This window comes from Puma concolor, chromosome E1 (genome assembly GCF_028749965.1).
Source record: "Puma concolor isolate L17-30 chromosome E1, mPumCon1.1.hap2, whole genome shotgun sequence".
Classification (NCBI taxonomy): Eukaryota; Metazoa; Chordata; class Mammalia; order Carnivora; family Felidae; genus Puma; species Puma concolor.
In genome coordinates this window covers 49,978,509-49,991,754 of record NC_141680.1, presented here as the reverse complement: position 1 = coordinate 49,991,754, position 13,246 = coordinate 49,978,509, and the positions used below count along the sequence as shown (strand labels likewise).

The 13,246-nt window shown below is 45.4% G+C and overlaps 1 protein-coding gene across 7 annotated transcripts in view; it reads left to right on the top strand.

Moving 5' to 3' along the window:
- The window catches only part of PITPNC1 (phosphatidylinositol transfer protein cytoplasmic 1), a 270,127-nt gene that overhangs the window by 133,196 nt on the left and 123,685 nt on the right, over window positions 1-13,246 (top strand). For all 7 annotated transcript variants that reach the window (XM_086687793.1, XM_086687795.1, XM_086687794.1 and 4 more), the window contains one exon: window positions 5,176-5,324. In XM_086687793.1, coding sequence (XP_086543919.1) covers window positions 5,197-5,324 — 128 coding nt within the window. In that variant the 5' untranslated portion in view covers window positions 5,176-5,196. The remainder of the gene's footprint in view (window positions 1-5,175; window positions 5,325-13,246) is intronic.

Genomic DNA, 13,246 nt, shown 5'->3' with positions numbered 1-13,246 from the left:
AAACTACTATCATTTCAATATGTAATCAACATAGAAATTAGGGGTAAAAACATTTGTTGTTGTTGTTGTTACCAAGTCCGCAAAATCCAGTGTGCATTTACACTGACAGCAATCCCAAGTCAGATGCTAAATTTTCATCGGTGGCATCTGATCTGAATTTAAATTTCATAAAAATTCCCAGTTGAAAAAGTAGATTCACATGCCCAAGGTGTTTCGACCTTGTGTAAAAGTTTTCTAATAGCTGAGTCAAGTGTCAGTTTGAGTTTTTTTTTTTTTAACACTTATTTATTTTTGAGAGACAGAGCGTGAGCAGGGGAGGGGCAGAGAGCGAGAGGGAGACACAGAATCCGAAGCGGGCTCCAGGGTCCGAGCCGTCAGCACAGAGCCCGACGCGGGGCTCGAACTCACAGACCGCGAGATCACGAGCTGAGCCGAAGTCAGACGCTTAACTGACTGAGCCACCCAGGCGCCCCTGTCAGTTTTAAATGTTTATTTTATTTGTATTTATTTATTTATTTTTATTTTTATTTTTATTTTTATTTATTTATTTTTAGAGTCAGGCAGTAAATATTTTCAACTTTGCCAGGCCATGCAGTCTGTGTCGAAAGTACTCAATGCTACTGCCGTGCGGCGAAAGCCACAGAATGAAGAAGTAGAGCCGTGTTCCATCGAAACTGTAATTTAACAACAACCACAACCACAACTTCATTTAACAAACAAGAAACAGCCCACACGGTTTGCCGGCCGCTGGTCCAGAACATTGTCCCGATACCTTAGCTGTGCTATGGATCACAGAATACACTCAGCTCTAGACCCTAGTTTTCTGAGGCGGTGAAAAGCTAGACTCATTGTATCTCCCTTCCTGTGTGCAGTTACAACTTTGGCACCACTTGGTGTGAAGCTCGCAGGGCACCTGAAGATAGAACATCTCGGACTCTCTTTTCGGCGGGCTCTTTGCACATCGTAAGGCAGTTGCTTCGAGGTCCACGTGTTGAGAGTGGAGAAAGCTGGAAGCGTTTTGACAGAGCATTTACAGTGATGTGAACCCCGTGGGAAAGTCCCAAGAATGCCAAATTGTGTCACCCCCTGCTCGTTCCTCTCTCCACACTGCCAGAGCGGAGACAGGCAGGAATTGCGCCCATTTCACAGCTGGAAAAACCACATGGTATCATGTTAAGTCAGAGGGCCAGATGTTTCCCCGTGGTTATGTGGTTATGTGGCATTCATCCATTTTGATGGTAAAGGCAAAAGCACGTGTAAATTCTGATTCCTGGGCTGGGGCTTTGATGTCCTGAGTCATATCTTTGGGGAAGGACTCCATTCAGAATGGGTCATGTGTATTACAAAGGGTTGCCCCACTTTTCACATCTTGATATTTAGGAATGGCATTGAGACCAATGGAGGAAGAGAAAGGGGACAGGAAGGGATGAGACAGAGATTGGTTGGAAGATGACACCCGCTTGGTTGGTGCTTTAGGGTGGAGATATATGAGAGCCTGAGTGCAGCACTGGCAGCGGGGGATGGCAGGGGATGGGGGTGCAATTTAGTGAAAAATCATAGCTCGCGGTTCTCCTGAGCCTAAAACTTTGGGTCTAGTAATTCTGGCAAGGAGGACATTTCAGGTGTTGGTGGTGCTCAGTTAATAAACTATATACCCAGAGGTTCTGGCTCGGGGTCACCTTTTCTAAGATCAAGATTTGAGGTCGAACTATATTGAGTCACTTGACTGTGCCCATTCGGAGAGTTTGCAATAGGACAAACTGAGAAAAACCCTTGGCTTCCCCAGATACGTTTGTGCCTTTTCTTAAACTGTGCAGCTCTCTCAAACTTGTGGCACTGTGTGCAAGTGGGAAGGATCTGAATCCCCATGATGTTTTTGTGTTTTTTTTTTGACAATAGAGATCATTATTTGGGGTAGCTGTTCCGATGACGGCTCACACGGAGGCTCAGCCCTGCAGCACAGAGCTGTCTGGAATCGTGATTGCCTGTAATGATGATTACCCAGACTCTGGAGTTAGAACAATAGATCTTACAAAGTTTGAGCTTACTTCCTCCACAAGTCCGTATGTGAGCACAGTTTAAACAACCTGGGTCTTTCACATGGTATCAGGCTTTGGTTATTCGGCTTCTGAAATAGCAAAGTTCAGAAGCGATGGAACTCATCCATCACTTCTCCCAAAATCATGGTGAGGCCCAGATGTGTTAAAGCGATTCACTTGTCAGAGAAACAAAGGCTGAAGGTGGGTAAAGAAGAAACAGTAGACCTGCGGTCACGTCCCAGCTCTGCCACCTAGAAGCCACGTGGCCCCGGAGAAAGTCAACCCTCTCTCGAGACTCAGTTTCCTAATTTGGAAGTCATCGTGAGCATGAAGTGACTGGATCTGTTATCAGTTCAGTTCACTGGCTTTCTTAAGAGTCCTTCTGAATCTTTGGATTTGCAGCCTTCATTTGGCAAAGTTTGTTTGGAGACAGTGATGAGGAAGGTGGTATTTTCACTAAACTAGGGATGGAGCCTTGCAAAAAAATGGTATTCAGGAGGAAAGAAAAGACGGGTCCCCTAAAGATGGAACATTTTGGCTTCAGTACCGTCAGGTACCCCGTAAGTGCTGTGAATGCCTTCGCCGAATTTGCCCCAGTGGCTCTCAGCATTCAGTGTGCATCCGAGCCCGGTCCCCAACTGCCTCTTCCCCAAGGGTCTGGATGTCAAAGCACCAGAATGGCCTGGGATCCAACATTTTGAGGAATATGTCTGCCGACTTTGAGATAAATGGTTCAGGGACCATCTGTCCTACCCTCTACCGCGTCACTGAGAAACTGCTCGATGCATGTGTCTGTGAGTTAATTTGTGGCTTTAAAAACAACGGCAAAACCTGTGCTTCTGGATGGCCCAGCTCAGACGGTCACAACCAGCAGAGCAGGCCTGATTTGCTTGGGAGGGAAAGGAGCGACAGCTGCAGAACCCTTGGCCATCTCCGTGTCTGGCCTTGAGTGTCCCGCCACCCCCCAGTAATGTCACCCACTGCATCCAGCGTCTGTCGGTCGCCCCCAGACTGACGTTATCTTAGTGAGCTAAGGCTGGTGTCTGCCCCACAGTGGCTCGTTCAGGAGCCGCTGGAATGATCAATGAGGCTGAGCAGACGGGCCCTTCTCTGGCCACTGGTGAATCAGCTGCCGGCCGCCTCGGCCCGTTTCCAGTCTCCACAGAGCAGAAGCGCTTGAACCAGGGACGGCTCTTCTGTTGTCAGGCATTGTCCTTAATGCCATGCATTCTTCACATGGGAGTGGGCTGGAGCTCCTGAAGACACGCCCCTTCTGCCAGACCCCTCCCCCACCCCCAACTAAAGCCCTTGGTGGCCTTTGGTTTTTGTTTTTACTTTAAAAAGTGTATTTATTTATTGTGTGAGAGAGAGAGCACAAGCTGGGGAGGGACCAAGAGAAAGCGAGAGAATCCCAGGCAGGCTCCGCACAGCCAGCGCAGAACCTGGCACGGGGCTCGAACCCACCAACCGCAAGCCCAAGTTGGACGCTTAACCGACTGACCCACCCAGGCGCCCCTTTACTGTCTTCCTTTTTGAAAGAGCCGTAGTTAGTCTTTATGAGCAAAAGTAAGAGCCAGAGTTACTAAGGGGAAGCCAGGTCAAACTTCTGATTGAAAATAAACTCAAAGATTGATTTTATCTTTGATGTTTCTCTCTCCCCTTCCTGTGTTTCTCCTCAGCACCCCCTCTTCCCCCCGATTGTGCACAGCACGTGCACGCATGTACGCACATACACGCTCATGTGAAAAGCATTGTAAGTGCGGATCATCCTGGGGAGGCGTATGGCACAGAATCGTGGCACTGCCCTTTGAGGAGACCCAGCCTGCCGTTCCCATTGTCATGGTTACTGGCCTGGCCCCCAGGGCTGGTCTCAGACCAGAGGCTTTCAGCTCGTCTTCACACTCCCCTCCCTGCACCTGCCTCACAGCGAAAGAGGGACCTTCGGAGGTGTGTGTCTTCTCAGCCTTAGAATTGACCGCACTGGTTGATTTGTCCATTTCATCTGCCCCCTTAATTTAAAATCTGTTTCTCTCTCTTAGGCACACAGATAGGAGACCTACAGCCCTGCCGGCCTGGGCGCTTTGGGGAACAACCCAGAACAACCCACCATTATTTTGCTACAGACCCAAGCCCCTTTTCCCAATCCCAGGGGCCTTGATGATAGTGACACTGTGTGTCTGTTGTTTTCACACCAAATCTGCCCGAAGGACCACAGCATCCTGTCTCCTGGCTCTGAGCAGACATCCTTTTTGCAAAAGGCATTTGACCCCCTCCTCTCTCTCTCTCTCTCTCTCTTTCCATCAAATTAGTTTTGCCATGTGGAAAGTACACAGGGGGAAGAAATGCCTGTTGGCCCTGGGGTTTTCAGAGAGGCAGGAAGGAGAGTGGAACAGTTGAAAAATGCAGACAGGGCAGAGAATGTTCCCATTGTATGTTGCTCCTTATTATCATTTTCCTGTAAGTAGACGTGGCTTCTGGGAACCTCAGGCTGGAAGGATCCACACTGTGGATGCAATTGGATAAAAAAGAGTTAAAGACTCTGTAGATTCGCCTCTTTGCGGATCAGTCTGTAGAATATAGGTTCCATTCTTGGTGGGGCTCGGTCATCTGGAGTTTGCTAAAGCTTCGAGGTGATTCTAATGTCCAGCCACTCTTGAGAACTGCAGATCTAGGGGACAGAGAACTCCAGGAGAGTTTGAGACTGATGACGAAAGAGTTAGGTGACATCTAGTCCACTTCTGCCCAGCAATGCAGTTAATTAGGCAGAGAAGGGACAGAAATAACACATCCTGGCCTGTTTGTTGCCAAACAAAATCAGACTTTAGCACCATTTAACCCTGTAGGGCTGATGCTCCGCGCACCCCCCCCCCCCCCCCGGCCGCTTAGTCTGCCAGCCACCCCGGCAAGCATCACCAGGGTGATGTAGAACATTCACAGGAACACGCCGTATCTACACTCTACTCACAACTGGTTCTCCTCCCCACTCCGGAGGAAAAACAACGCCAGGCCCACGTGTCTGCCTTCTTTTCTGGCAGAAAGTGCTGACCATAGTTGCTTGCCACGCCGTGGAAGTTGGGGGGGATGTTTTCGAAGGCAAGCGGCGGGGCTGACCTTTCTCTCACTGTGTGTTTTGTAGTACAAAATCGGACAGCTGTACATGATCAGCAAGCACAGCCACGAACAGAGCGACCGAGGAGAAGGGGTGGAGGTGGTCCAGAATGAGCCCTTTGAGGATCCTCACCATGGCAACGGGCAGTTCACCGAGAAGCGGGTGTATCTCAACAGGTAAGTCACGGCAGCCGGCCATCCACCTGCAGGCTCTCCCACGCCACCCCACGGCCGAGCTGGAGGCGGTGTGTGGGATAAAAAGGTGACCTGAAAAGTCACTACATTTGCCCGCTCCATCCACCAGTCTCGTAGCTTCCCCAAAACAGAGTCCCCTGCCTTCGGCAAGAGAGTCCCCAACTGCATTTTCATGAGGAGGGGCTTTCCTCTTCCATTTCCCACCCGCTGGATGACATGTTCAGATGAAATTTGGTCTAAAGGGTTACAGAGCTTTGTCTCCTACCCCTGGTTCGGTGTTAGCAGCGGGAAAGAGATGGCTTTGCCTGAGGGTTGTAGAGACGTGCCGAAGATCGCAGTGTGCCATTGGGGTCTTGATTTGGTAAGCGTTCTCGTTCCTGCCAGGTGACCACTCGGGTGTTCACAAAGGGAACTGACAATGAACGCTTGTCGTTGCTTCTTTGGAAGGGTAAACAAGCAAGGATGATAACCCAGCACTCGTCGGGACAGCCGTTTCTGCTTTGCAAAGCGTATTCTTTAATCTCTTGGTGTTTTCTTACCATTAATGGCATAGTTGATTATCGGGGCTTGTCTGATCTTCTCCCCACCCAATACCCATTTCCAGCCCGTTTTCTTCCATTTTTTCTCTTCCAGGTCAGGACATGTGTATACTCACTGGAAATATATTTTATTGGAATTAACTGTCTGCTCCAGTGAACCAGTGGATGACTGGTTTGGTCTTTGCTACCGTTTCTGTGCATACTCTTTACCCCCACCTACGGCTCCTCCTGTTGGCCCCGATGTGATTATTCAGAAAGCATTTCCAACATAATAACTGGACAGCGCCCCAGTTTATTCCCTGATACTCGTGAATATTTATCCATTCTTTGTGCCTTGACCATGAGCCATTTCTGAGAGGAGCCACACTGGGACTCTGCCATGCCCACATGGCCTCCACCTTCCAGCAAGCTCAAGTGTACTATTCCTTCTCGATGGGTGCATTTGGGTCCTGTCACTACGGTGTGTGGAAATCTCTCAGGCCGATATCCTGACAGTGAAGGCCATGGGCTGATTAAACTGACATGTTTTAATCTACCCAGGGATGCAGTATCAGGGAATTCCTGAGTCCCGATGAAATGCAAATGAGATCGATCTTATTCATCTATTAGGAGCTGTGAATTCGCAGGATTTGGAACCCGTTCAGCCTCCAGCCAGCTGCCGATTCGCAAGAGTAGCTGAGCTCTGGGACTGGTCTGGGGATGACTTCCTTACAGAGACTGGTTTCTCAACGTGCTGCTTTGGCATTCTTAGTGTGGAGGGTGAAAATCAAATACTGAGCAGGAATCACCTGTGTAGAGCGAAGAGGAGTGAGCATGATGTGAGAAAATAGATACAGACCTATGGAAAATTCCATTCCTTGGCAGACAATTGCCTTTTCCTAAATTATTGCTTAGGAAATGTTCCCTACATACCAAATTAAAAAAAAGAATTGGAAAACTTCATACTGGGGTGTCTGTGTTGGCTCAGCAGGTTGAGCATCCAACTCTTTTTTTCCTTTTTTGATTTTCTTTTTTTTTTTAATTTACATCCAAATTACTTAGCATATAGCACAACAATGATTTCAGGAGTAGATTCCTTAATACCCCTTACCCATTTAGCCCATCCCCCCCCCCACAACCCCTCCAGTAACCCTCTGTTTGTTCTCCATATTTAAGAGTCTCTTATGCTTTGTCCTCCTCCTTGTTTTTATATTATTTTTGTTTCCCCTCCCTTATGTTCATCTGTTTTGTCTCTTAAATTCCTCATAGGAGTGAAGTCATATGATATTTGTCTTTCTCTGACTGATTAATTTCACTTAGCGTAATATCCTCCAGTTCCATCCACGTAGTTGCAAATGGCAAGATTTCATTCTTTTTGATCGCCGAGTAACACTCCATTGTATATGTACACCTCATCTTCTTTATCCATCCATCCATCGATGGACATTTGGGCTCTTTCCATACTTTGGCTATTGTCGATAGTGCTGCTGTAAACATGGGGGTGCATGTGTCCCTTTGAAACAGCACACCTATATCCCTTGGATAAAGACCTAGTAGTGCAGTTGCTGGGTCATAGGGTCGTTCTATTTTTAGTTTTTTGAGGAACCTCCATACTGTTTTCCAGAGTGGCTGCACCAGTTTGCATTCCCACCAGCAGTGCAAGAGAGATCCTCTTTCCCCGCATCCTCGCCAACATCTGTTGTTGCACAAGTTGTTAATGTTAGCCATTCTGACAGGTGTGAGGTGGTATCTCAGTGTGGCTTTGATTTGTATCTCCCTGATGATGAATGATGTTGAGCATTTTTTCATGGGGCGGTTGGCCATCTGGATGTCTTCTTTGGAGAAGTGTCTATGCATGTCTTTTGCTCATTTCTTCACTGGATTATTTGTTTTTTGGGTGTTGAGTTTGGTAAGTTCTTTACAGATTTTGGATACTAACTCTTTATCTGGTATGTCGTTTGCAAATGTCTTCTCCCATTCTGTCTTTTAGTTTTGCAGATTGTTTCCTTTGCTGTGCAGAAGCTTTTTATTTTAATGAGGTCCCAGTAGTTCATTTTTGCTTTGTTTCCCTTGCCTCCAGAGCCGCGTTGAGTAAGAAGTTGCTGCGGCCAAGATCAAAGAGGTTTTTGCCTGCTTTCTCCTCAAGGATTCTGATGGCTTCCTGTCTTACATTTAGGTCTTTCATCCATTTTGAGTTTATTTTTGTGTCTGGTGTAAGAAAGTGGTCCAGGTTCATTCTTCTGCATGTCGCTGTCCAGTTTTCCCAGCACCACTTGCTGAAGAGACTGTCTTTATTCCATTGGATAGTCTTTCCTGTTTTGTCAGAGATCAGTTGGCCATACGTTTGTGGGTCCATTTCTGGGTTCTCTATTCTGTTCCATTGATCTGAGTGTCTGTTCTTCTTTTTTTTTTTTTTTAGTTTTTTTAATGTTTATATATTTTTGAGAGACAGAGATAGAGAGACAGAGAGTGAGCTGAGGAGGGGCAGAGAAAGAGAGACACAGAATCCGAAGCAGGCTCCAGGCTCCAAGCTGTCAGCACAGAGCCCAATGTGGGGCTGGAACTCATGAACCACGAGATCATGACCTGAGCTGAAGTCGGATGCTTAACCGACTCAGCCACCAGGTGCCCCTGAGTGTCTGTTCTTGTGCCAGAGCATCCAACTCTCGATTACAGCTCAGGTTCTGATCTCAAAGTTTGTGGTATCGAGCCCTCACTACATTAGCCTCCTCGCTAATAGCATTGGATTCTCTCTCCCTGTCTCTGTCCTTCCTCCACTCTCTCTCTTTCTCTCTCTCTCTCTCTCTCTCTCTCTCTCTAATAGCACTGGATTCTTTCTCCCTCTGTCTCTGTCCCCTTCCCCCATAGGGCTGGATTCTCTCTTCCTCTCTCTCTGGCCCACCTCCACTCTCTTTTTCTGTCTCTCTCTGTCTGTCTCTCTCAAAATAAATAAACAAAAACTTAAAAAAAATAAACCTCGATCTTTTCCTGAAACAGAGCAAGAACTGTCCAGCTGTCTGTGTCATGGCTGTTTTCTCTATCAGAATATATGATGTTTATTTTAAAGGAGAATAATAAACATTAGTAAGAGGGAAATTTGTTATAAATAGAATATCTGGACTTCCAGTAATAGAAACTAAAGAGATGAATGTGGACCCTCCGCCCCGCACCTCCTGTGACAAACACAGGATGAAATATAACAATATAAAGCTGGCTCAAAACAAAGAAAGGGAAATCCTCAGGTACGAGAAATAAAGAGGAAATGCAAACCAGAGTGGAAAGCTGATGAGCTATGGCTCCAGATGCTGGGATATGTCAGAACTGACATACAGGGAATGTCGTGCCCATAAGGAGACAGGAAATGTGGGTTTGGACCCCTACAAACGGGGACTTGGAGCTGAGAGTCGTGCACAAAAATTGTTCCTGACAATCGAGTACTCAGAGAGGTTACCAGAGAGGCACACATGGACAGAACTACTAAAGGTTTTATTAGAAGTAGAAGGAAATTGAGCCCAAGAAGGAGGAGTGGAGGATCCAAAAGTAATAAGCCAAGAAATTGGTAAACATCTCAATGAGTCTGAATCAGCAATAGGATGTTTTAAAAATCCTGCTAATGGGCCTATACTCTTGGAATTTAAATAATGGACAATGATAGAAGATGAGAGGGTAGTAATTATCGTAAAAAAAACACTGTCAGTTGCTAATATTTTTTAAGAGGAGGAGACAAATGTTGATTGATTTAAAAACTTTTAAGGCATGTGTGCATATTCAAAAATGTAAAGATGACCTCTAAAGAAATGGTAAAACACTACAAAACTCCCAAGAGAAAATGTGATCCATCAGACAGAAAGCAGAGTAAGAACAGAGACAAGCCTACAAAAGGCATGGTAAACAAAAAATGTCAATTTGGGGGGTGCCCGGGTGGCTCAACTGGTTAAGCATTGGACTGTTGATATTTGCTCACGTTTCACGGCATCAAGCCCCTCATTGGGCTCTTCACTGACATCGTGCAGCCTGCTTAGGATTCTCTCTTTCCCTCTCTCTGCCCCTCCTCTGTGCTCACTGCCTCTCACTCTCTCTCTCTCTCTCTCTCTCTCTCAAAATAAAGAAATAAACTTTAAAAAAAAAAACATAAATTTTGATGGTAAGATGAAGCAAAATATATCAGTGGTCACACTGAAGGTTTGTAAGTTAAATCCCACACCTGAACCAGCTCAACAAACATAGGACCACACTGACAAAAATCACAGGTAGCCTGAAGTTATAACTGGAGATTGTCATATACCTGTTGAATAAATGGATAGAGCAAATAGCCAAATTAATTTAGCACACGTAGAGCAGATGTAAACAGCAGAATTAGAACTTTGATGTAGTGGACATTAATAGACCCTAGTACCAACATGCTTTTCTCTTTCTACTTCTTCTTTTTTTTTTTAATGTTTATTTTTGAGTGAGAGAGAGTGGCAGAGAGAGAGGGGGATAGAGAATCCCAAGCAAGTTCTACACGGTCAGTGTAGAGCCCAATGTGGGGCTCGAACTCATGAACCATGAGATCGTGCCCTCAGCCGAAGTTGGACGCTCAACCGAGCCACCCCGGTGCCCCACCAACCTGCTTTTCATAAACACATGAAAATGTAGAAAAAACTGATGACACACTAGGCAAGAAATCAGTCTCAACAACTACCACAATGTCAGTATGATGTAGATCCTGTTTGCTGGTTACAAAGCCCTACAATAAGAAATTGACAACAACAAGTCAACTTCCTCATCATTCAGAAATGGAAAAATTTTTAAATAATTCATGGGATAAAAATGTCCATACTCCCTTTCTTGGCCTCCTTTGCAGTTAGGGATGGCCATGTGACCTAGTTCTGGCCAACGAGATGTAAGGTTTTCCTCCCTGATGAAGAGTCTGGCACCCAGCTGGCTCAGGGTAGAGCACGTGACTCTTGATCTCTGGGTTGTGACCTCGATACCGCACTCCGTTGGGCGTAGAGAGATTACTTAAAAACAAAAATCTTAAAAACAGAGAGAGAGAGAAAGATGTCCAAGAGGCATAATCTTGCTCTAAGAAAGGGAGGAAATGAGAGGAGACTTCTGGGAAGGTAACTGACAGTGTCTACCACCTGGACCTTGACAATAAAACTGAACAGTAGTGCAAGAAGGAAACTGATAGACCAATCTCTGTTAAGAACACAGATGTGAAAAGCCCATATAAAACATTAGCAGATCAAATACCTCGGAGAATAACAATAATAATCATGGTAATAATATAAATCATGACTCGACCAGACTCTCATATTGTTAACACCAATATGGGAATTCAGCAAGATTGCTGGGGATAAAATCCATGTACAAAATTAGCATTATTATACAGCAGGAACAATAAGTGGAAAATGTAACTCTGAAAAAATTCCATTAGAGGGGTGCCTGGGTAGCTCAATCTGTTGAGCCTCCAACTCTTGATTTTGCCTCAGGTCATGATCCCAGGGTCATGGGCTCGAGCCCCACGTCGGGCTTGGCACTGAGCATGGATGGAGCCTGCTTGGGATTTTTTCTCTCTCTCTCCCCCTCTCCCCTCTCCCCTGCCCTCTCTCTATCTCTTTCTCTCTCTCTCTCTCTGGAAAAAAAAAAATCCATTATAATAGAAAAAGGATAGGCAAAGAAATTTAAAGGTACCCAGTAATCAATCTACAAGATATACAACATCTCTCTGGAGGAAAAAAAAACAAAACAAAACAGTAGTGGAGGACATTTTTATCTTTTTAAAGTAGGCTCCATGCCCCCACCTGTGGCTCGAAGTCACAATCCTGTGACCAAGTGTCACATGCTCCACTGACTGAGCCAGCCACACATCCCAGTGGAGGACATTTTAAAAAACCCTAGACAGGGACACCTGGCTGGCTCAGTCAGTGGACCATGTGACTCTTGTCAAGGTCATGAGTTCAAGCCCTACAGTGGGTGTAAAGCTTACAAAAACAAAACAAAAAAAACCCAAAAGCTCCCAAAATAACACGCTAGACAAGTGGTAATGTTCATGGATAGGAAATGCCGTATTATAAAGTTGCCATCAATTCCCAAATTAATTATAAATTTAATACAAATCTAATTAAAATGCCAACAGGGTTGTTTCTAAAATAGAGTTTGAGACTATAATTCTAAAATTCCTGGTTATTATAGCCTTATAATGAGGTTTGGTATCTAGTGGGGCAAGTCCCTTCTACTTATTCAATTTTTCCAAAATTGTTAATGTGAATGTTAAAATCAGAGAACCACCAATGATGTGAAGAATGACTGAAAAAACCAAGGGCATTTAACCTGGAAAGGCCAGACTCAGGGTTTGTGATGGTGTAGGCAGGTGGGAAGAGAATTAGACATGCATATTCGATACGACCTCCAGGGGACCAACTGGACCAAGACCAACGGGTAAGAATGCCAGGAGAAAGGTCTAGGCTCAGTTTAAGGAAGGAATCTAAGTGCGTGTGTGAGAACCCAGAAGGGTGCCTTAAGAGTCCGTTATGCTTTTGCTGGGGATGCCTGAACATGAGCGGGGCTCCCATCTACCAGACTGTCCTTGAGCAGATTTGAACATCAAATAGGTGGTTAAACTGGGCACCCTTTCAGATCCTTTTCAACCTTAATTTTCTATGCTCAAAGTAAGTGGCATACTTACTCACCTCCAGCATTCGTAAATGAGTAACCAATGAGACATTGGAGAAAAGTACTTTCTGTTCCCTTTGCACGAGTCTGAACTAGGTCCATCATTTTATAACATAAAAGACTCTTGGTATATTTGGAAGAGTGTGGCACATCTCTTAGGACCAGGGAGATGATGGTTTAGTAAGAGAAAAAGAAAAAATGTCTGTGCGACGTACTAGAAAATAAGAATATGGATCTCCGTAATCATAAAAGAACACCAGATCCGTTACCTTGTTACACACTGGAGCCACCTTGAGTTAATCATGTCCTGCACGCACAGGTCATGGGACTGCTGTCTTGGCAAGGCTGCTTCCTAATTGAAATTCATTAAATAGGTATTTATTGGAACTTTAAACGTATAGTGAATTGTTCCTCTATTAGGATCGCTTAGTAAGTAACACGTGGCCTTTGCCTTCTGATCAAAGCAAGATCTGGGCTGACAGTGTTTAGCATTTGCGAATCTATCCGTCCATCTTGGGAATGGTTCAGGGAGGAAAATCTTTTGCTCAGCCCACTTAGGCTCTGTGAGCGGGGGCCTGCAAATTAAACTAAAACTGACAGATTTGTGGGAGAAAAGACATTTGTTTTATTCATGGATGTACATGGGAGCCCCCCAAAAAACAGTCAGTTAGAGTTTGGGGCTTATATGCCATTTTACTAGGGGGCGAGCAGGGTGGGGGGGAAAGG